This window comes from Geotrypetes seraphini, chromosome 2, assembly GCF_902459505.1.
Source record: "Geotrypetes seraphini chromosome 2, aGeoSer1.1, whole genome shotgun sequence".
NCBI lineage: Eukaryota > Metazoa > Chordata > Amphibia > Gymnophiona > Dermophiidae > Geotrypetes > Geotrypetes seraphini.
In genome coordinates, this window is record NC_047085.1 from 129,999,823 (window position 1) to 130,023,711 (window position 23,889).

Genomic DNA, 23,889 nt, shown 5'->3' on the forward strand with positions numbered 1-23,889 from the left:
GTGGGAAGCAGAAACCCGAGGTACAATTATACAATGGGAGGGATGTTATTGAATGAGAGTACCCAAGAAAGGGACTTAGGGGTAATGGTGGACATGACAATGAAGCCGACGGCACAGTGCGCAGCGGCCGCTAAGAGAGCGAATAGAATGCTAGGTATAATCAAGAAGGGTATTACAACTAGAACGAAAGAAGTTATCTTGCCGCTGTACCGGGCAATGGTGCGTCCGCATCTTGAGTACTGCGTCCAGTATTGGTCACCGTACCTTAAAAAGGATATGGTGTTACTCGAGAGAGTTCAGAGGAGAGCGACATGACTGATTAAGGGGATGGAAAGCTTTTCATACGCTGAGAGATTGGAGAAACTGGGTCTCTTTTCCCTGGAGAAGAGGAGACTTAGAGGGGATATGATAGAGACTTACAGGATCATGAAGGGCATAGAGAGAGTAGAGAGGGACAGATTCTTCAAACTTTCAGAAAATAAAAAAACAAGAGGGCATTCGGAAAAGTTGAAAGGGGACAGATTCAAAACGAATGCTAGGAAGTTCTTCTTTACCCAATGTGTGGTAGACACCTGGAATGCGCTTCCAGAGGACGTTATAGGGCAGAGTACGGTACTGAGATTTAAGAAAGGATTGGACAATTTCCTGCTGGAAAAGGGGATAGAGGGGTATAGATAGAGGATTACTGCACAGGTCCTGGACCTGTTGGGCCGCCGCGTGAGCGGACTGCTGGGCGCGATGGACCTCAGGTCTGACCCAGCGGAGGCATTGCTTATGTTCTTATGTTCTTATATTTATTGTGGATATCTTGAAAACCTGACCTGGCTCCGGCTCTCGAGGACTGGAATTGCCTACCCCTGGTGTAGGGGATTCTTGATGTGGTTTGGGGGGCTCACCATGACCTATAAGGGAGCTGTAGTAAGGAGAAGACATGGCACCTGTTTTTGTGAAGTTCACAGCAGTGCCCTGTAAGGTACCCCACTATTTAGATGCCATGTCTGGGTGTTTAGTCCATCACTTTGCATACCCCTCCCACGTCCAACAGGGCTTGTTCTAGGCGTTTTTGACTTGGACAAAAAGTTGGATGAAAATGTGGTATAAAGATGGACGATTTAGCAGCTTGGACGATCAGATCAGCAGGATGTATAGTTAGACGATTTTGGAAATGAAAAAAAATTTTGACGTATTTTTCGAAAATGTGTCCTAAGCTATTTTTTTACTTTGGACGACTTATGACTTCGATGAAAACGGACTTAGACGTTCCTTTCGATTATGCCCCTCTAAGTATGCATGCAGATGTAAGGTGGATTAAGAGTAAGGCACAAAACAAAACATCTAACAGGAAGTGCATTACAAGCTTCTAAATGCTTTGCTCATTACAAGGAACTCTTAGCATTTAATTTTATCTCTTGTCCGACAACTTTAACTACTGAGATTATTCAGCATTCATCACTATGTATAAATTTCAAATGCTTTAGGTTTTAGTAGCAAATGAAAAATATTTACCACAAATTCTCCATAGTCAAATTGGTGTCTTGCAGTGAGATGAGCAGACAAATTTATAGTAATCTGAGTAGTATTTCCCCAGGGTAGGGAAGCACATACAGGACAGACCTAAATTAAAAATTCAAAACAGAATTAGATAATATGTTCCTAATAGCATCATTCCTTCTTCCTACTCTGGAGCAGCATGGTGCAATGTGAGAATTCTAATTGTGCCTGTAATCTAATTTTCAAATGCTAAAGCAATAGAATGCCAAGAATCCTGGATTTTATATTTAGACCCTGTTCACGTTATTTTAGAATTGTTATACTTAATGGCAACAAATGTGTTAACATGTAAAATGGCATTGCACTCCTAATGTACCTCAATTCATGTTCTTTAATTTTTAAGATTTATTAAAACTTAGATTCCTGAGATTAGCAATTGTAGCACTGAATGGCAGAAATGTGGTTTATAATAAAACAGTTATTGTAGTCATTGAAAAATATGAACAAAATCAAATGTTAGCAGCATAAAAGCAGAGTTGACAGCTGTTCCAATTCTTTGTCCAGTCGACAGACATCTAGAGATTGAATATTATTATATATTTAATTCATTTTCCATCCTGTTTTCCCCAAAGAGCTCAGAACGGGTTACAGGTTAACATAAATAATATGCTAAAAATTAACAGGTTACAATTTACCATAAGTACAGTACAAGTTTTTGATACAAGTTTTTATCCTAACTCGATATTATTTTATCAATGGATTATAGGATATAGACAAAAACACTTTTGTAGTATAACTCTCAAGGTTTAGATCTGTGGTTCTCAACCCAGTCTTTGGGCCATACCCAACTGGTCAGATATATATCACCAATGTGTATGAGATAGATCTGCATGCAGTGCCTCCTTTATATACAAATTTGTCTCACCTATATTTGCCTCACACTATACTTAATAGTATTTATATTCCGCTAAATCCCTCAAGATCCAAAGCAGATTACATCAGCAATAATATACTGTATTATAAGAATCAGCCCCCCAAAAAACTATGAGAAACAAAGTGAAAAAAATAAATACATTAGCATTAAAATTTCTAAAATAAAAAATAGATTCTAAGAGAGCGCCAAAAAGGGAGTAAGAATTCACACTTCTAAGGCCTCTTAGAATAGAATTCCAACACTGAACAGTTTCAAACCCAAAAGAACTTTAAAAAAAAAAATCCCAGAGCAACGTAGGCCTTTTGATGAAGGAAAATGGATAATAGGCGAGGTGTAAGACCTTAAAACTTTGACAATTTCAGGAAAAGAAAATATTTGACTTGTGTCCTAGTTCAACTCCTTCAAAACACTTGAAGATGGTATAAGCGATCTTGAAATAAATTCAGGCTTGTATAGGAAGCCAATGCAATTGAATCAACAATGGGGTGGCTCATTTTGAGACATTTAAAAGTCATGCTTGCTGAAATATTTTGTAGTGTCTGAAATTTCATAACCAGCTTATTAGAAATACAGTACTTGAATATAAACTGTTACAGTAGTCTAGATGCAAGAGAATTAAAGCCTGAACTAACACAATAATATTCTACCTGATACTTTATAACAAAGTTTGGTAAGTGTTTATCTGACTACACCTTACCTGCAAAGATTAAGGTGCTGTAAGTGCACACTCCATGCATAAAAGCAACATCCTGCACTGCATTTATTGCACCCAGCAGACACCTACTACCAGACAGCCATGACATATTCTGTAGATCATGTGTACCTGCACTACCTTCTACTGAATGTAACATAGTTGCCCTTCCTGTCAAAACATGAGGAAGTTGTGATGGTTGTGGTTCCCCCTCATAATCACCCCCCCCAACACATCACAGTCACCTTTCTGATCCCCTTCTCAACACATGTAGCATCTGATCCCCCAGCACTACAATCCACGTGCCTTCTTCAACAGACCTCACTCCCCAAAAAGACACCAACACCCCAAAAAACAAACACATCTGAAAACGGCCAGACTATCCTCCTAACCTACTTTTGACTCCCTCTCCTCAGGACTCACCTGGGGTTCCCTAGTAATGTAGTGGAATGGGAGCAGTTTCTAGAGCACTGCTGAGTCACAAATGGCAAATGAATCAGTTCAGCCAAATATTAATAACAGCTGATACAGAACTTCCAGGGAAAACCTAACACTTATACCTGGTAGCTTAGAGTCAAAGAGCAGCTCCCCTCTGTTCCTGCCTATTCTGGCTCTAAAACTCAAAATGGTCCCTACTGGTAGTTTCACACTGCTATCACTAAGGAGTATCCTTCTATGGGCAATCACTCTTTATATGGAAGGATGCCCTCTAATGGTAGTACTGTGAGACTACTACTAAGGGTCATCATCACTATTATGAATCCCATATACTACAAAGGAAGAGATAACGGTAAGAGTGAGAGTAATACATTTGATATATCGCTTTTCTGTGGTTCAGTCAAAGCTGTTTATATATTATATACAGATACATTTTCTATCCCTAGTGGGTTCACATTCTAAGCTTTGTACCTCAGACAATGGGGGATTGAATGATTCTCTTATAGAAACATGGAAACACGATGACAGTTAATGGCCAAATGGCCCATCCAGTCTGCCCATCCACAGCATCCACCATCAACTCCTTTCCCAAAGAGATCCTACATTCCTGTACCAGGCATGCTTGAATTCAGGCACAGTCTTTGTCTCCACCACTTCTACAGAGAGACTATTCCATGCATCTATCAACCTTTCTGTAAAAACGTATTTTCTTAGATTACTCCTGAGCCTATCACCTCTTAACTTCATCCTATGCCTTCTCATTCCAGAACTTCCTGTCAAATGAAAAAAACTCACCTCATGCATATTTATGCCACGTAAGTATTTAAATGTCTCTATCATATCTCCCTTCTCCCGCCTTTCCTCCAAAGTATACATATTGAAATCTTTAAGTCTGTCCCCATATGCCTTATGATGAAAACCACTGATCATTTTAGTAGCCTTCCTCTGTCTAGGAAGGTGTCCAACCTGCTGCCCGAGGGCCACATGTGGCCCCGTGAAGTATTTTGTGCGGCCCCGGTCGTGGGCAATGCAGTGTTTTCCTCTGCTGCCCCCGGGTGTTTACCGTATTGCCGGCTCCTTCCTCTGTCTTGCTGCAGCGTTTGTGCGGCCCCAGAAATATTTTTTTAGGCCAATGCGGCCCAGGGAAGCCAAAAGGTTGGACACCCCTGGTCTAGACCAACTTCATCCTCTATATTTTTTTGAAGGGACGGTCTCCAGAATTGTACACAATATTCTAAATGAGGTCTTACCAGAGTCTTATACAGGGACATCAATACTTACTTTTTCCTACTGGCCGTACCTCTCCCTATGTATCCAGGCATCCTTCTAGCTTTCGCCATCACCTTTTCAATCTGTTTGGCTACCTTAAGATCATCACACACTATCAAAACTTAGTCCTGTTCCTCTCTCATGCACAAAAGTTCTTCACCCCATAAACTGTACCATTCCCTCAGGTTTTTGCAGCCCAAATGCATGATTTTGCATTTCTTAGCATTAAATTTTAGCTGCCAAATTTCAAACCATTCTTCAATCTTTGTTAGGTCCTTCCTCATGTTATTCACTCCATCAGGGGTGCCTACTCTATTACAGATTTTGGTATCATTTGCAAAGAGGCAAATCTTACCTGATAGCTCTTCAGCAATATCGCTTACAAAAATGTTAAAAAGAACAGGCCCAAGAACAGAACTTTGAAGAACACCACTGGTAACATCCCCTTCCTCAGAGTGATCTCAATTGACCACTACCCTGGGTCGCCTTCCATTCAACCAATTCCTGACCCAGTCTGTCACTTTGTGGTCCATACCGAGGCCACTCAGTTTATTTATTAGAAGTCTGTGTTGAACACTGTCAAAGGCTTTGCTAAAATCTAAATACACCACATCTAGCGTATTCCCTCTATCCAATTATCTGATCAAAGATATTGATCAGATTTTGCTGACAACACCTGCCTCCAATGAATCCATGTTGCCTTGTGTCCTGTAATCCACTGGATTCCAGAAACATCACTATTCGCTCTTTCCATTAATTTACTTACAACAGAAGTCAGACTTACATAGACACATAGAAACATAGAAATAGACGGCAGATAAGGGCCCACGGCCCATCTAGTCTGCCCACCTTAATGTCCCTCCCCTACCTTTGCCCTGTGAATAGATCCCATGTGCCGATCCCATTTGGCCTTAAAATCAGGCACGCTGCTGGCCTCAATCACCTGTAGTGGAAGACTATTCCAGCGATCAACCACTCTTTCAGTGAAAAAGAATTTCCTGGTGTCACCTCGTAGTTTCCCGCCCCTGATTTTCCACGGATGCCCTCTTGTTGTCGTGGGACCCTTGAAAAAGAAGATATCTTCCTCCGCCTCGATGCGGCCCGTAAGATACTTGAACGTCTCGATCATGTCCCCCCTCTCTCTGCGCTCCTCGAGCAAGTATAGCTGTAATTTGTCAAGCCGTTTTTCGTATGGTAGATCCTTGAGTCCCGAGACCATCCGGGTGGCCATTCTTTGCACCGACTCCAGTCTCAGCACATCCTTGCGATAATGCGGCCTCCAGAATTGCACACAGTATTCCAGGTGGGGCCTCACCATGGATCTATACAATGGCATAATGACTTCCGCCTTACGACTGACGAAACCCCTTCGTATGCAGCCCATGATTTGTCTTGCCTTGGACGAAGCCTGCTCCACTTGATTGGCAGACTTCATGTCCTCACTGACGATTACCCCCAAGTCTCGTTCTGCTACCGTTTTTGCTAGGATCTCGCCATTAAGGGTATAAGACTTGCATGGATTCTGGCTGCCCAGGTGCATAACTTTGCATTTTTTGGCATTGAAGTTGAGTTGCCATGTCCTAGACCATCGCTCCAGTAGGAGTAGGTCGTGCATCATGTTGTTGGGCACTGAATCTTCGTCTGTTGTGCATTTGCCCACTACATTACTCAGTTTGGCGTCATCGGCGAATAATGTTATTTTACCTCGAAGCCCTTCTGCCAAGTCTCTTATAAAGATGTTGAATAGGATTGGGCCCAAGACTGAGCCCTGTGGTACTCCACTAATCACCTCCGTCATTTCGGAGGGGGTGCCGTTCACCACCACCCTTTGGAGCCTACCTCCAAGCCAGCTCCCAACCCATTTCGTCAATGTGTTACCTAATCCTATAGAACTCATCTTGCTCAGTAACCTGCGGTGTGGTACGCTATCGAATGCTTTGCTAAAGTCCAGGTACACGATGTCCAGGGACTCCCCTATATCCAGCTTCCCCGTTACCCAGTCAAAGAAGCTGATCAGGTTGGATTGGCAGGATCTCCCCTTAGTAAATCCATGTTGTCGGGGATCCCGTAGATTCTCCTCATCCAGGATCTTATCTAATTGGTGTTTGATTAGAGTTTCCATTAGTTTGCTCACTATCGATGTTAGACTCACTGGTCTGTAGTTTGCTGTCTCCATCTTTGAGCCTTTCTTGTGGAGTGGAATGATGTTAGCCGTCCTCCAGTCCAACGGGACGCTGCCTGTACTAAGGGAGAGGTTGAAGAGCGCGGACAGTGGCTCCGCCAAGACATCACTCAGCTCCCTAAGCACCCTGGGGTGCAGGTTGTCCGGCCCCATTGCTTTGTTAACCTTGAGCTTTGACAGCTCACCGTAGACACTGCTGGGCGTAAACTCAAAGTTACTAAACGGGTCAACTGAGCCAACCCTTGCTGTAGCTGAGGGCCGAGCCCTGGCGCTTCTCGGGTGAAGACTGAGCAGAAGTATTCATTTAATAGTTGGGCTTTTTCCGAATCCTTTTCCACATAGTCTCCGTCTGGTTTCCTAAGACGTACAATCCCGCCTGAGTTTTTTCTTCTATCACTGATATACCTGAAGAAGGATTTATCTCCCTTCTGGATGTTCTTTGCTAGAGACTCCTCCATGAGGAATTTAGCCTCCCTGACTGCTGTTTTGACGGCTTTTGATTTGGCCAGGTAGTCTGCTCTAGAGTCCTGCTTCCCTGATTGTTTGTAAGAGATGAATGCTTTTTTCTTCTCCTTGATCAGGTCTGAGATCTCCACAGTAAACCACTGTGGCTTATTGTTCCTTCGCCGTTTACTTACTGATTTTACATAGCGGTTTGTTGCTTCTTGTATGGTTGCTTTCAAAGTCGACCACATGTCTTCCACGTTATCGGTTTCTTCTTGGCTTTGTAGCGCCTGGTGAACGAAGTCTCCCATTTCTTTGAAATTTGTGTCCTTGAATTTGAGGACTTTGGTTAGTGTAGTAGATTTAGTGAAACCTTTCCTGATATTGAACCATACCATGTTGTGGTCACTGGAGGCCAATGTGTCGCCCACCGAGACCTCTGTGACACTTTCTCCATTGGTAAGTATCAGATCCAGTATTGCCTGATCCCTTGTCGGTTCCAACACCAGTTGCCTGAGGCTTGCTCCTTTCATAGAGTTTAATAGCCTCCTGCTGCTGCCGGAAGCAGAGGTAAGTGTAACCCAATCCACATCAGGCATGTTGAAGTCACCTAGCAATACTGTGTCCCCACGCAAGGTGATATTTTCTATATCTTCGATTATTTCCATATCCAGGTCATCCTGTTGTCTTGGGGGTCTGTAAATTACGCCAAGATACAAGCATTTGTCCTTCCCTCTGGCCAAATTAACCCAAAGGGATTCCCCAGTATACTGGACATCTGAGATTCTCGTGACCTTAATGTCATCTTTAGTATATAATGCTACACCCCCTCCCTTCCTACCCTCTCTGTCCCGGCGAAGCAAGTTGTAACCCGGTATGACCATGTCCCACCCGTGGGAGTCTGTGAGCCAAGTTTCGGATATCGCCACCACATCCAGGTCGGCATTCCTTATTTCTGTTTCCAATTCCAGGATCTTGTTTCCTAAACTGTGTGCGTTGACGTACATAGCCCTCCATGTTATATTTTTGTTATGTCTCAGTGGGGATATTCCTGTTTGAGCTATTTGAACACCTTTAGCATTGTTTGTGTTATTTGTGCTTTCCTGAGGCTCAGAACCACAATGTGTACTCCCCATATACCCAGAACTACAGTGTGTACTCCCCCTAGACCCGGAATTACAATGTGACCCATAAATATGATGTGACCCTACTCCCGACTCAAAAGTGTGTGCACTCACTCCTGACCCAGAATTTCGGTGTCTACTTTCCTCAGCCTCATAAATGTATTGGCATTTTAGTTCGCCTGGTATGTTGTTTGTGCCTGTACCCTCCCCCGACTTACCTAGTTTAAAGCCCTGTGGAGTAGGCGGGCTAGGCGGTGTCCAAGGACATTCTTCCCTCTTCTGGTTAGGTGTAGCCCGCCGTGTCTACCAGCCTGTAGTTCCCTACTTCTTCCTTACTTCCACTTTTGTGGAGAGAGACCACATTCACCCTTCTCCAGTCCTCCGGTACCACTCCCAGTTCTAGAGAAGCATTGAAAAGATCAGCCAGGGGAGTCACCAGAACTTCCCTAATTCCTTCAGTACCCTCGGATGCACACCATCTGACCCCATCCCTTTGTCAACCTTTAGTTTAGCTAGCTCATCACGAAAACAATCCTATGAAAATTGAACAAGGTATGCCACACCTCCATCCCTATTTGTTGTTTGTCTTCTGTGGTCCCACTCCCAGCACTTCAGCTCTGAACACAGAACAGAAATATTTAAGCAATTTAGTCTTTTCTTTATCAGCTTCTATGTATTTCTCTTCTTCACTTTTGAGTTTCACAATGCACTTTTACACTTCTTCCTATCACTAATATACCTAAAAAAATGTCTTGTCACCCCAATTTTACCATGTCAGCTATTGTTGCTTCCATTTGCATCTTTGCTTCTCTTAACTCTTCCTCTTTCTGTAATCTTTTGTAGGTTATGAAAGCTAACCTCTCATTCCTTACCTTTTCAGCTATTGAGAACCAAAGTGACCTTCTTTTCTTCTTACTTTAAGTTATTTTCCTTACAAAATGGTTCTTTGCCCTTACAATTGCTCCTTTCAGTTTTGCCCATTACGTTCCTACTTCTTCCAGAAGTTCCTATCCAGACAACAGTTCCTTGATGTAATCCCCCGCCTGAACAAAGTTAGTTTTTTTAAAGTTTAGAACATTCATTTTTGAAAGAGCCCTCTCTGCACGTGCAATGATCACTTGATGCCAGATGATCACCCACTGTAACATCAGAAACACTTTCCCCATTTGTAAGTTCTAAGTCTCACGTGGATTCCATTACCTGCCGTTGAAACAGCTCTCTTTGTAGAGAATCCAGGATCTCCCTATTTCTAGAATACTCCAAAATAGGGATACCCCAATCAACATCTGGCATGTTAAAATTAACTATTAGTAATACTTCCCCTTTTATAGCTCTATTCTGAATGTTTACTATTAAATCACTGTCCATATCTGTTTGTGAAAGAGGCCTGTATATCACACTAATGTAAATACATTTTCCATTCCCTCTTTCCAGATTAACCCACAGTGCCTCTTCCTTACCGTGCAATTCTGTGGCTTTAACATAAAATACCATTCCTCCAACTTTTCTACCTACCCTATCTTTCCTGAACAGATTATACCCCGGAATAACTATATCCTAGTCATGGTTCTCCATGAACCACATCTCTGTGATCACCATTAAATCCAACTCAGCCTCTTGATCCAGAAATTTGTTTCCCATACTTCTAGCATTAGTATACTGCTTTCCAGACAATGCCCCTGTGAGGGACATTTTTGGACAGCAGGGGACATTAGCCTAAGCACCTGGAGGAAAGTAATGCAACCCTGCTGAGTCAGAGGGGCAGAACTCAGGCAGGGAGGAGTAATACTGCCCCAGACTGTAGTCATTCAGGCAGGTCCTAAGGGAGAGGCTTCCAGGGGAGAAACTTCCTAGAAGTGGGTTGAATCAGAGCCCTGGGGGAAGAAGAGAGCATGTGAGACAGCTAATGTCTGGCTGAGGTAAGCTACTTAAATTCCTTGAATATGGTGAGAGCTGGTTAATTGACCAAAAGCTGAGGACTACTGTGAGATGGTAGACTGCCTAAAGAGTTCAGACTGCAGAGTCTGTCTTTGCCTTCCCTGATCCTGTGAGGGAACAGTCTCAGGTATGTGAACAAATAAAAGCTTTTCATTATACATTTAAGAGTGTCCAGATTGTATATATGTGTATTGAGTACAAGAGGTTTACTGGAAAACTTGGTCAGGAATCCTACATATAGTGTTAGAGGTGGGATATTTGCTATCTGAAACAATAGGCAATCCACAAGCCTGCAGAGATTGGGACCTCAGTATAGAGCAGGGATCTCAAAGTCCCTCCTTGAGGGCCGCAATCCAGTCAGGTTTTCAGGATTTCCCCAATGAATATGCATTGAAAGCAGTGCATGCACAGAGATCTCATGCATATTCATTGGGGAAATCCTGAAAACCTGACTGGATCGCGGCCTTCAAGGAGGGACTTTGAGACCCCTGGTATAGAGAGTTAGATTTTTGAAAAAGGGAATAAGAAGATTAGCTTCACCTCAAGTCAGGGACATAAAGAAGTTTAGTCAGTGCTGAATAAGCAGGATTTTTTTTCTTCTGTGAACTTAAGACAAAAGGAAAGGGAAAGGGATTAGGACTTGTATACTGCCTTTTTGTAATTATACAACCACACTCAAAGCAGATTACATACAGGTACTTCAAGCATTTTCCCTATCTGTCCTGATGGGCTCACAATCTATCAAATGTACTTGGAGCAGTGGAGACTTTAGTGACTTGCCCAGGGTCAGAGAGAGCAGTATGGGGTATGAACCCACAATCTTAGGATATTGAGACTGTAGCTCTAACCATTACACCACACTACAAACACAGAGTGCTGACAAGCTGACCAAAAGGCAGAGGGTGTTTGTGCATTACGGCCCTGAGAGAAGGGAAATAGTAAGCTGGAGAGCTGCCTTAATTAATTACAGTGATTGAAGCTGTCAAGGAAGCTGATTTCAAAGAAAGAAAACTTGCTGCTAAGATCAGAACAGGTAAAGAAAACAGTGCAGACTGCAGAGTGAAGCAGAAGCTAGGGGTCCTGGTACCAGGCAGTTCCATAATGAGCAGCAGATAAGGAGTAAGAGACTCCAAGCTGTGGCTAAAGATAAAAGTTTGTAGCTGCATTATAAGTTGCAGTTGTAGCAGTTGGAAATCTTGAAGTGGAGCAGATGTTTAAAGTCAGAATTTCAGGATATACTGGTAGGAGGCCAGACTGCTTGTGGGGAAAAAGAAAAAGGAGAAAACAGACTCCAAGTTGGGAATCTGGGAAGAAGCTGCCTTAACCCTGCAGCAGAATCCTGCAGGGTTGTAAATTGTTCTTTGGAAGGGACTGTGTCTAAAGAGAAGAGAAGCCAGGCACCCTATCACAGTAAAGCAAAGTTAAGAAAGTTAAAGGAGCTTCCAAGACGGAGCCAGTCAAGGGACATGCCTCAAGTCAGGGGGCTTCAGGAGGTTAAGCACCCTGACAAAAGCAAGAAGCCAGAAGTCAGACAAGTGGCTGGGCAGTCAAGAAAAGTGATTCCTGGGCAAAAGGCTGAGTTGCAACCCAAGCCCAGAAGCCCCAAGGCAGAAAAGGAAAGCTGGCATGGACAACAGGTAGAAGTTAAGTGTCAGTCTCAAGGAAGTCAGCCACTGTGGGTTAGAGATGACTGGAGACTTGGAAACGGTATCTGCTATGATGTCTCAACCAGGGAAAGAGACAGAACCCCTTAAGGATCACCCTATAGATGTTCAGGACCTACCTCAGGATCTAATCAGCAAGTTTGAGGTCGACCACTATATTGCAGTGCTGTCAGATGAATTGAAGCAAGCCACAGAGTATGCAGGTCAATTAAGGGAAAAAAGAAGACCCTCCAGAGGCAACTGGTAGAGATTAAGAATCAGTTGCAAGGTCAAGATATAAGAATGAGAGAATATGAAAGCGTGTTCTAGCACATGGGAATAGAAAAGACATCTCAGAAGATTTTTGGCACAGAAGACTGAGGAGATAAGGTAGCTAAATGGGAAATCCCTAGGGAGGGACCCTGCAGAGGCAGAAACACAAGCAAGGCTGGAGGAGCTCCAGACCTTGGAAATCTCCTTAAGCTACAGAGAGGAGCGGCTGGACAAGGAGAAGAAGAATACCTGCCTACAAGCCCAGCTGAAGGCCAAGACTCGGGAACTCCTGACTATAAATGGTGACAGAAAACAGGAAGTCACAGAACTGAAGAACTGCCTGAAGCAGAACACAGAGGATGTTACCCAGCTGCAAGAGCAGGTAATCTGTATGAAGTCCACCACTGAAACAGTGCAGACACAGGTAAGAGGTCTGCTTGCTGAAGTGGAGGAAGTAAGGGATTTCACCTGAGTTGCAGAGGAGCAACGGGAGAAGGCCTTAGTTGAAGTTGGCCAGTCATATGCAGGTGGCTGGAACTGCTGGTGGACAAACTGCACTGTAAGAGAGCCCAGTTTGAAGGAGAGTATCACACACTGGTGGAAAAAAAAACCAGTTGGGAGAGAGCAAAGGAGGAGGTAACCTGCAGGTTACAGGAATTGCAAGGACAGTTAGAGAAGAGTACCACAGTGGAATTCTCAAGGAGTGGCTGTCGCTGAGTTTTATGGTGCAGTTTCACCTGGCACCTAAGAACCAGTATGCCTGTATACTGAGCCAAAATGGGAAGGAGTCCCAGTCTGGAGACCAGGAGAATACTACATGGATGGAGGGAGGTGAAATCTCCCCAGGAAGAATAAATGCATTGGAAGAAGGTAGACCAGGCCCTTAGAGGAGGGGATTGGAACCCAGGAAGAGAATGCGGGGGAGATGACAGGTGTCAAAAGGAAGATGCCTTACAAAGAAGCATTATTGTCTAAAAGGATCCATGGAACTTACCTGTGATTTATTACTTCTAGTGGAGAAGGTATCAAAGGATCAGAGAATCCCATGGTTAAGTTCGAGGACTCACAAGGACATGGTCGCAAGGGTTGAAGGAAATCCAGGAAGGGAAAATCTCAGCCGATGGCAGATGAGAAAGCCTTCAGTATGGAAGGCTGGTCCAGTAGTGAAGAGGAGCCAGGGGATGCACATGTCAGAAGTGATTCTGTCTTCAGGTGGAGAAGGTTGGATGAGGGGGATGGCTGGGCACTGGATAGGAATCCTATGGATGCAGTATATTCCAGGAGCCAAAGTGTCACAGGTTAGGACACCTTATAAGCAGATGGAAGGATCTTCAACAGAGACAGTTGAGAGTCTGTGAGTGTCTGATGTCCAAAGATGTGATTCCGAGACTGACGGATGGTCAAGTTCCCAAATTGAAAGGTCATTGGTGTGACGGGGCCCAATGTCTGCTGTGCTTTCTTTGCCCTTTTCATTGGAGTGTACATGAAGCATGGAGTATGCAGGATGATGACTTGGTGGTAGTCCTGGGATTTCCTGTAGGTAAGGAGGTCCTGGATGCCCTTGAAGAGCTGTACCCTTGCCCCTTTGGCGAGAGTTCAATGGCAGGAGCAGGCACTCAACTTCCTGGGATAGAGCTAATGGGGAGGATATGTGAGGGAGTAAGGGGTTCTCCCTCACTAATGCAGCTATTATATTGTTAGACAACAGGGGCACTAGTGTAACAGTAATGCAACCCTGCTGAGTTAGAGGGGCGGGACTCAGGCAGGGAGGAGTTCTTCTGCCCCAGACTGGAGTCATTCAGGGAGGTTCTGAGGGAGAGGCTTCCAGGAAAGAGACTTCCCTAGCAGTGGGTTGAATCAGCACCCTGGAGGAAGAAGAGAGCATGTGAATTCTGTCTATGTGAGACAGCTAATGTCTGTTTGGCTGAGGTAAGCCACTTATATTCCTTGAATATGATGAGAGCTGGCTAATTGACCAAAAGCTGAGGATTGCTGAACTGAATGTGAGATGGTAAACTGCCTAAAGGAGTACAGACTGCTGCAATGGATAGAGTGATAGAGATATAAAAATTAAGAGTCTATCTTTACCTTCACTGAGCCTGTGAGGGTTCAGGCTCAGGTATGTGAACAAATAAAAGCTTTCATTGTACATTTCAAGAGTGTCCAGATTGCATATATGTGTGTGAGTACACAAAATTTACTGGAAAACCTGGCCAGGAATCCTACAGCCTTTTCCCATTTGTATAGAGGTATTTAGTGATTCACTTACCTGGTGGCTTATTCTCACCTGGGGGCTTTGATCACCCTGCCTCACCAATTTTAGTTTAAAACCCTTTTCAGTAGGTTATCCAGTCTTCTGCTGAAGACACTTCTTCCTTTTCTTTATAGATGCATACCATCCCTGTGTCTGAATTCAAAAGGGCCTGGGATAGGCACATGGGATCTCTCGGAGAGAGAAAGAGATAATGGATACTGTGGATGGGCAGATTAAATGGGCCATTTAGCCTTTATCTGCCATCATGTTTCTATCCCTGCTCAGCAGCCCTTGGAAAATCATCCCACAATCCAGGAAGCCAAAACGCTCTCAATGATACCATCCACACAGTCACACATTCATCTCCAGGATGCAAGTTTCCCTGCCCTGGCCTTTACCCTTGACAAGGAGGATCGACGAGAATACCACCTGCACACTTGACTGCTTCACCTTCTCTTCCAGAGCCATAAAGTCACTTTTGATATGTTCAGAGAGGTACTTAGCAGTATCATTAGTGCCAACATGGATGAGCAGCATTGGCTCTGATGAGTCTTGGCAAGCTCTCCATAACATCTTTGATTTTTGCACCAGGCAGACAGCATACCTTCCGCCTCCAGCAACTTTGGGGATTTTTGAGCTTTGGTCCTTCCTATCCCTGGGATGCTCTCATCTCCTCCACTTTCAAGGCTGCATACTGGTTGTTGCGGTCACAAGGAGCTCCTGAGTTAGTCCCAGGGAGGTAGGGGGAGGAACTGGAATTACTCAGGGGGTGTTGCTCTGTTAGGGTTCTTAAGTTTGTTGGAATAGCTAATATGAGTTAATATTATGGCTCTAGAGAAGATTGGACTGAATACTACATGCAGTAGCGTAGTAAGGGGAGGGGGCTACGAGGGTAGCGTTACACCCCGGGCGCCATCTTGGTAAGGGTGTAGCACCCCTCCTCCTCTCCACCCTCCTGCTCCTCTTTTTGCTGCGTGCCCCTTGCCTTCCCTTGTACCTTTTTTACTTCCACGATGCGAGGTTGCTGCCTGCGTTGGCATTGGTGCTCTCTCCAACATCACTTCTGGGACCTGCGCCTAGGTAATGACGTCAAAGGGCAAGCCGACACCAATGTGGGCATGCTGCTCGTGCTGGAGAAGTTAACACGGGGAAAGGGGGGGACGGGGAAGAGGCCAGGGGAGGGGCACCACCACCCTAGGCTCTGCTTATCCTTACTATGCCGCTGACTACATGTGAGGAGGTAAGGAAGGGGGCCTTGATATGCCAAACGTGATCAGGAGGGGGGGACCATAATGTGATGGAGGGGGAGCCAATTGCAGCAGGGCTTACTTTTTGGGGGGACAGGTTAGCAGTGGAAGCACTACCTGACTGCTGGTAGCACAACTGCGCATAATGCTCGTGTGATGTCTGGTTACCACCCCTACCAAAGTTATGCAGTTGGAGTGGATTTTTGTTTTTATTGTGCTGGCTGGCTAGTGTAACATGTAGCAGCCATTAGCATGATTCCATGCTAATGTCTATGTGTGATAATACCCTTGTTTAGCTTAGTAAAAGGATACCTTACTGTATTTATATGTTATCAATTACTATTTTATGCATCTGTATAGCCCATTTAGGGAACTTTATTAAGCTTTTCTATGGTTTTACCCACAGAAATAGATGTTTATAAAACTGCCCAGGAACATACACACTTAGGACCCGATTCCATAAATGGAGCCTAGATTGGGATAAAGGGTATAGATAATGGGTTACTATACAGGTCCTGGCCCTGGTGGGCCCCTGCGTGAGCGGACTGCTGGGCATGATGAACCTCTGGTCTGACCCAGCAGAGGCACTTGTTATGTTCTTATGTTCTCTTAACTAAAATTTGCATGGTAATTGACCACGCCATTAATAACTGATTTTAAAAAAAAAATTAAACATTAGTAGTAGTAGTGTTGCATGTGGAATATCGTACGCCACCTAGGCGTCTTATGATGGTTACCTGAAAAGTAGGGATGGCTAGGGGTAGAGAATAAGCATGGTTGACTTAGGCATCGCTAGGCATCTGTGTTAGGTGCTGGTACATTAGGCTAAGAAAACCCTGGCCTAATATACCGGCACATACCACAAAGATGCCTAGCAACACCTAGGCACGCCTAGGCGCTGCTAAGCATGATTCTATAAGCGGTGCCAAGCGGTTAATTGACAATGGTGACGACCATCACCTACAGGTTAGGTGTGTGTTTAGGAACTGCTTATGGAATCGGGTCCTTTGCGTATGCACTATGGATGCATAGCACATACTTCTATATGGAATGAGTGTCAGTGTTCCTGAAGGCAGAGGTTGGGAAGAGTTGAGACAGAGATGTGAGAAAAAGTATCTCCCCCACTCCAATATTCAGCCAGTGGTGAACTGTAAGAGGTTTTCCTGCTGCCAGTGCTAAAACTGGAATTCGATACCGGGCCTTGTCCAGCCTACGCCATTGAATATCCATTTATTTTAAAGCCAGCAAGCGCAGACCGGTTAGGTTAATATTCAGATTTAACAGCCAAGTAACAGCCGAAAATGACCACATAGTCACATACAAGCGAGTTAACCAGTTGGCTGCCATTCCCAGCCATTTAACTCACTTTGAATATCGGCCGGTATGTATTTTATAACATACACATCCAAGAGTATATACATAGCCAGACCTTTTCTGCCTACCTCACAGCGGGTGTACGTGTATGTGCCTATTTCTAGGGTACTATTTTTATAGAGGCACATGTGTTTACACAACGTATACACCGATGTGCCTTCACAGCCTGTACAATTTTTCCTTCTAGCACTGTATCATCACCAGTACAGGTGAAAACTTCCTAGAAGTGGGTTGACTCAGAGCCCTGGGAGAAGAAGAGCAATGCTGATATAGGAATTCTCATCTCTGCGAATGAGAACAGCAGTAACAGAGGCAATGAGCAATAGTGAAACACAAATAGCACTATGCACACACGCATCCAGCCAGTTCGAATACAGCGTGCTACAGCTGAATCAACTGAAGAGAGCTCAAGGAGGCCAAAGAAGCAGTAGGCATACTTAAACACTCCCCAGTTCTGTACATTGCATTAATTCAAAGCGCATTTCTTTGGGTGCTACAATGGAGGTAAACACCAATTACATGTGTAACTGCACTTAGACACTGTTCTTTAGCATGTAACTGCAAGAGGGACATGCATGTGGGTGGTGCATGAGCGGGTCATACACTCATAAACAAAACTAATTGGCAGAAAATAAGGAGATTCAGATCAGGTTTATTCAAGGTGCTCCCAAGAACCATGCCCGATGCATTTTGTCAAACAAGGCTAGTCAATGCTAACAAAAATCATGTCTTTCATGCAAGCAGAACACAGAAAAAACACCTTCGCCTAGTATGGAATATGTAATCACAAACTAACCTCTCCCCCTTTTACAAAACTGTAGAATGGTTTTTAGCCACGGTCGTAACAGCTCAGATGCTCATAGAATTCTGAGCATCAGAGCTGTTACCACTACGGCTGGTGAGAGAAAATGCTCTACAGTTTTGTAAAAGGGGGGATAAAATAGAAATATGTTAACAAAGGTTAAATTGAACCACCAAGAAGCTGGACACTACATACAATGCAACACCACAGAAACAGCAATGCATGTCCCCTAAAGCAAAAAAAATAAATAGAAAATTGTTTACTACCTTTGTCTTCTCTGGTTTCTGTTCTCATCTTCTTGTCACTCTCTTCCTTTCATCTTCTGTTCTTCTATGCCACTTCCAGAAACTGTATGCCTCCCCCTTCCATCTTTCCCTTCACCCCCATTGATCTGGCATCCATCTTCTTCCATTCCCTCCTCCAATGGTCTGGCATCTCTCTCCTCTCCTCTTCTTCCCTTCCCTCTCCCCCACCCCCATGGTCTGGCATTTAACTCTCTCCTCTCCCTTCCCCCCACTTTCATCAGCATCAGCCCCCTTTCTTTCCCTCCAACCCAATTTCTTACAGTATCCTTTCCCCTTATGTCTTCCCCCTTTCCCTGCACACCAATTCCATCAGCATCTGTCCCCTTTCTCCCCCTCCACCACCCTTTCCACATGGCAACGGGCCCCCACCCTGCATCGACAACAACACCGCCCCCCCCCAGCATCGATGGATGGCAACGCGGCCTCCCCCCGGCATCAACGGCAACGTGGCCAGTTCAGCTCCAGGAGGCTCCCGAGATGACAGCGTCTGCCAGAAGAAGTAAGTGACGTCGGAGGGGAATGGCCTGGCAGACGCATTCCTCACAGGAACTGAGCCGGCTGTGTTGCCGTTGATGCCGGCGGGAGGCCACATTGCCATCTGTCGATGCCGGGGGGGAACGGTGGTGTTGTCATCGATGCTGGGTGGGGGCCCATTGCCGTGGGGGGGCCCGTTGCTGTCTAAAAAAAAATTAGCATGGAAAATCACTCTTCAGGGGCCCCCCTGACTATGTCAGGCCCTAGGCATGTGCCTACTGGGCCTACCCATTAATCCAGCCCTAAGTAGGTGCATCATTGCCAACTTATGCTAATATTCTATAATGGCTTATGCCTGTATAGAATACTTGCTTAGCGCTCAGATTTTTGTCACCTAACTTTTAGCGCCTGCTACAGAATTGTGTCCTCAGGCCTGATTCTGTATACCGTAGCCAAAGTTGTGCGTGCAAATCTGTGCACACTGCCAATCTGCACATGCAACTTAATTGTTTAACAAGTCAATCACCCCGATAATTGCCAATTAACAATTATTGGCACTAATTAGAATTTACACGCACAACTTAAAGTGTATTCTATAAAGTGGTGCACATAAATTCTAGTTCATAAATCTCAAAAGGAAGCATGGCTGGGGAGGAGTATGGGCGGGTCGTGGGCATTCCTAAAATGCGCACTGTTATAGAATATGGCCAATCTGCACAAAATATAGTTGCAGGTATTTAAGGTATTTTATTGGAATAAATGCCTGCACCTAAATGTTAGTTGCGCCAGTGGAAGTTATGTATGATACTATAAACTGCGGCAAACTCTGGAGACTGTGTATAGAATCATTCTAAGTGCCGACCTTTTCAATGCCAATTTTTTAGGCAACATATATAGAATTTACCCCTCATTATGGGCACAGATTAAAGATATATAAGGTCTGGGGAAGAAAGGGGACAGTCAAGAAACAAAATAAAGCTTATATTGCGTCGGTATGAGCTATGTAACCGAGTCTGTTAATAACATCTACCCCCTTGCCCCCAGCTTTCAGAGTCTGCTCAGAAGATGAGATCATACTGCCATAACAGGCTCTGAAGCATGAGCAATTTGTTTATTATAAGACTGATTAAAAGTAGATAGTTTCACTACAATGAGAGCACCATAGAACCTGAAAAGCAATTTCAAACTACGCTTTAATATATAGTTTGAGAACTATGTTTTTTGCAACAAACTCTTAATGCAAAAATTATTTCTAATTACCACTGGCACAATTTGACAAAGATGTCTGCTGTTACAGTGTTCCAGTAAGTCTTTCCTCTCTAGGTTGGACTCTTGACAAAGTGGGCACTTAAAAGTGGGGTGTGTTCTACAAGAGAAAAAAAATTAAGCAATGGTCAGAAAAGAGAGGAGGAGGAAATCCCATAAATCCAAGGCATTATTGTTATGTTTTGAACAGTCAAAATATCAAGATTGCAACTATTCAATGAAAACATGTATTTGGGAGCTAAATGTTTTTTGTCAGAAATTGATGGAGGTAAAATCGCGTTCAATATAGGTTAACTGATTGCTTCATTGCTGGTCTATGAGAAGCCAATATTCAAAACCATTTAACCAGGTAGGAGATGCTCCTAACCAATTAGATGCCTATTCAGGGATATTCATGGGCACTGACCTAGATAATGCCTCTAACTGCATATTCCCTCCATGGCCTGCCAAATATATTATAGTGTTTGTTTTTCATAATTGCAGTACAGGGAATATTACATATAGCTGAACACTGTAATATGGAATCTAATGGAATCTAATCTTTGATTTGTGACTATCCTGAAAATATTATTTACAAATTGTCATCTTAGAAAATATACAGGCAGCAGAGTATCTTATGGGTCATTGTGGAGCCAATAAGGGCCCTGGGTGATATTCTGCTACCTGACATAGGAAGAATAGTTTGATTAGAAGGTGCATGTACTTCAAAATTTTGTTAGGAAGAACTTCCAGGGAATATCTGTTCAGAGGTACTTGACTGATGTTTGAAGAGTATATAGAGATTTCCTTTACTGAGGAAGAGGACATTGGGAGCTGAGAGGCCTAGAAGGTGGATTCTCTGCCAAGAACTGGAGATTAAAGGGAAGGAAGTGTTAAGTCTTTATAATATTTGTATCTTACATTGTATTAATTTACAACCTGTTTCAGTATTTAAAAATTCTATTGGTCAGCACAAAACCTGAACTAGACTGTACATTTTTGAGAGTGGAAGCAATAAGAGTAGGTGATCCCATGAGTCCTCACTCATGAATCATGTATCCCAGGAGTTCCAACTCTGGTGAAAAATGAGTTGCCTCCCTTGAAGTATGTCATCATGATCTCACACAGAGTTAGCATACCCAGAACTCAGGGGTTACATACAAAACTTTCAGATTGCTATATGGAAATTAAATCTGATCAATTAGTTATGGATCACTAAGAATAACATAATTGACCATAGTAATAGGAATTGATATGTAACAGATTGCTTACCTCCTATTCTCTTGAAATGAGCCAAACACAGACTCTTCGTTTGTGCTATCAGATGTTTCAGTGCCATTACTGAAAACATTTAAGGTCAATATTGAAGAAGAGAGACAACGAAAAACAGTATTAGGATAAAAATAAGTTAGTGCTACTTTTCTAAAACAGGAAATTAATTTCCTAAATATTGAGAAAGTTGTCAAAGAAATAGAACTAAAATTTAAAAGGACAAATTTCATCCCTGCTTTAAAGAACTTTAGCATCAGCAGGGAGAAAGTGCCTTTCTGGCCCAGTACTGATTTAAAAGATAGTTCACTGGCAAAGTGTCTTCAAAATCATATCCCTCAGTTAATCTTAGCATCCTTTTTAGACAAAGCAACTGAAGATAATGATGTCCATTTATCTTCTTCAGCAAAATCAAGAAAGAGCTGATATTAAGAACCGATTCTGCCTGTGAGAAGGTCAATACAAGCAGGCGCTGAGGGTTGGCAATGTGATCTGTTTGCTAAAAAACTTCTTTTTTTTTTTTTTCTTTTTGTTTATTTATTGGGCTTTATTCAACATAAAACTTACAATTTGTTAACAGCATAACGGTAGTAAAAAGACCAAATATAAACATAAATACAATGAATGAGGTAGAGTTAAAATCAGTAAAATGAAACTTAATAATAGGACTGCCATGAAACAGTTTCAAAAATATACTTAACAGCACTGAAATTCAAATAAGAGAGACATAATACAAAAGGGAGAGAGACATAATACTTATGAAGCATCTAATGAATACAAATCATAACATTCAAATAATATAGATAAGAAGCTAATGCTTTTCTATAATACTACTTATCTTATAGCCGAGGGATCAAATGTAGATATTAAATGGGGACAAAAAGCACAGTTACTTACCGTAATGGGTGTTGTCCAGGGACAGCAGGCAGATATTCTTACACAAGGGTGATGTCACCGACGGAGCCCCGTCACGGACCACTTCAAGCCACTTTAAGTCTTTAGAAAATTTGCGATAGCACACACAGCACACGCGCGAGTGCCTTCCTGCCCTACTTAGGCACACGGTCCCTCCGTTAAGATAAGCCAGCTAAGAAGCCAACCCAGGGGAGGTGGGTGGCTTGTGTGAATATCTGCCTGCTGTCTCTGGATAACACCTGTTACGGTAAATAACTATGCTTTATCCCAGGGCAAGCAGGCAGCATATTCTCACACATGGGTGACCTCCAAGCTAACCAGAAAGGGATCATGGGAATGTTGGCCTTTAGGAAAATAAATTTTGTAATACAGACTGGCCGAAGTGCCCATCCCATCTGGAGAAAGACTCCAGACAATAATATGAGGTGAATGTATGAACTGCGGACCAGGTGGCAGCTTTACAGATTTCCTCAATAGGAGTAGATCTAAGGAAAGCTACAGAAGCTGCCATAGCTCTGACTTTGTGAGCTGTGACACGACTCTCGAGGTGCAGTCCAATCTGAGCATAACAGAACGATATACAGGCAGCTACCCAGTTGGAAATTGTTCTCTTGGAAACAGGATGCCTCAACTTGTTTGGATCAAAGGAGACAAAGAGTTGAGAAGAAGTACAGTGTGGCTTTTTCCTGTTGATGTAATAGGCCAAAGCACGTTTACAGTCTAGAGTGTGCAATGCCGTTTCTCCTGCATTAGAATGAGGCTTAGGGAAAAATACTGGAAGAACAATCAACTGATTGAGATGAAAATCCGTCACAACTTTCAGAAGAAACTTGGGATGCATGTTCAGAACCACTTTATCATGGTGAAAAACTGTAAAGGGTGGGTCTACCACCAACGCTTGTAATTCACTGACTCTCTTCTGGAAGAAGTGAGCGAAATACGACTTTCCAGGTGAGAAACTTGAGATGAGCCTTGGCCATTGTTTCAAATGGAGGCTTCATTAATCTGGAAAGAACCACATTAAGGTCCCAAACAACTGGAGGAGGTTTGAGAGATGGTTTCGTGAACCTGGAGACCAAAGGATGAGCAGTAAGAGGTTTTCCCTTGACTGGCATGTGAAAAGTTGTAATAGCACTGAGATGGACTCTGATAGATGTAGATTTGAGTCCAGAGTCAGACAGATGAAAAAGATAGTCCAATACCAAGTCCACTGACAAGGAAGTTGGATTGTGATGATGGAGACACAAGCAAGCAAACCTAGTCCACTTTTGTTGATAAGTGGCTGGTTTCCTGGAGGCATCCATAATATTGCGCACAGGCTGAGAGAGATGTAACTCAGATGAATTAACCCTGAGAGAAACCAAGCTGTCAGGTGTAATGAGTGCAGGTTGGGATGGAGAAGAGAACCTTGATTCTGAGTAAGCAGAGTAGGAAAAATTTTCAGAGGTATCGGCTCCCTGGAGCTGAGCTGAAGTAGAAGGGAGAACCAATGCTGCCTGGGCCATCGAGGAACAATTAGAATCGTAGTGGCTGACTCTTGTTTGAGTTTGAACAGAGTCTTTAATATGAGAGTGGGT

General features: G+C 43.5%; 1 protein-coding gene across 1 annotated transcript in view; it reads right to left on the bottom strand.

The window, feature by feature from the left end:
- Positions 1-23,889, bottom strand: part of LOC117354829 (E3 ubiquitin-protein ligase RNF138-like) — a 68,140-nt gene that overhangs the window by 18,720 nt on the left and 25,531 nt on the right. The window contains exons 4-6 of the mRNA XM_033932802.1: positions 21,401-21,469; positions 20,144-20,249; positions 1,507-1,614 (exon numbers count right to left, since the gene is read on the bottom strand). Coding sequence (XP_033788693.1) covers positions 1,507-1,614; positions 20,144-20,249; positions 21,401-21,469 — 283 coding nt within the window. The remainder of the gene's footprint in view (positions 1-1,506; positions 1,615-20,143; positions 20,250-21,400; positions 21,470-23,889) is intronic.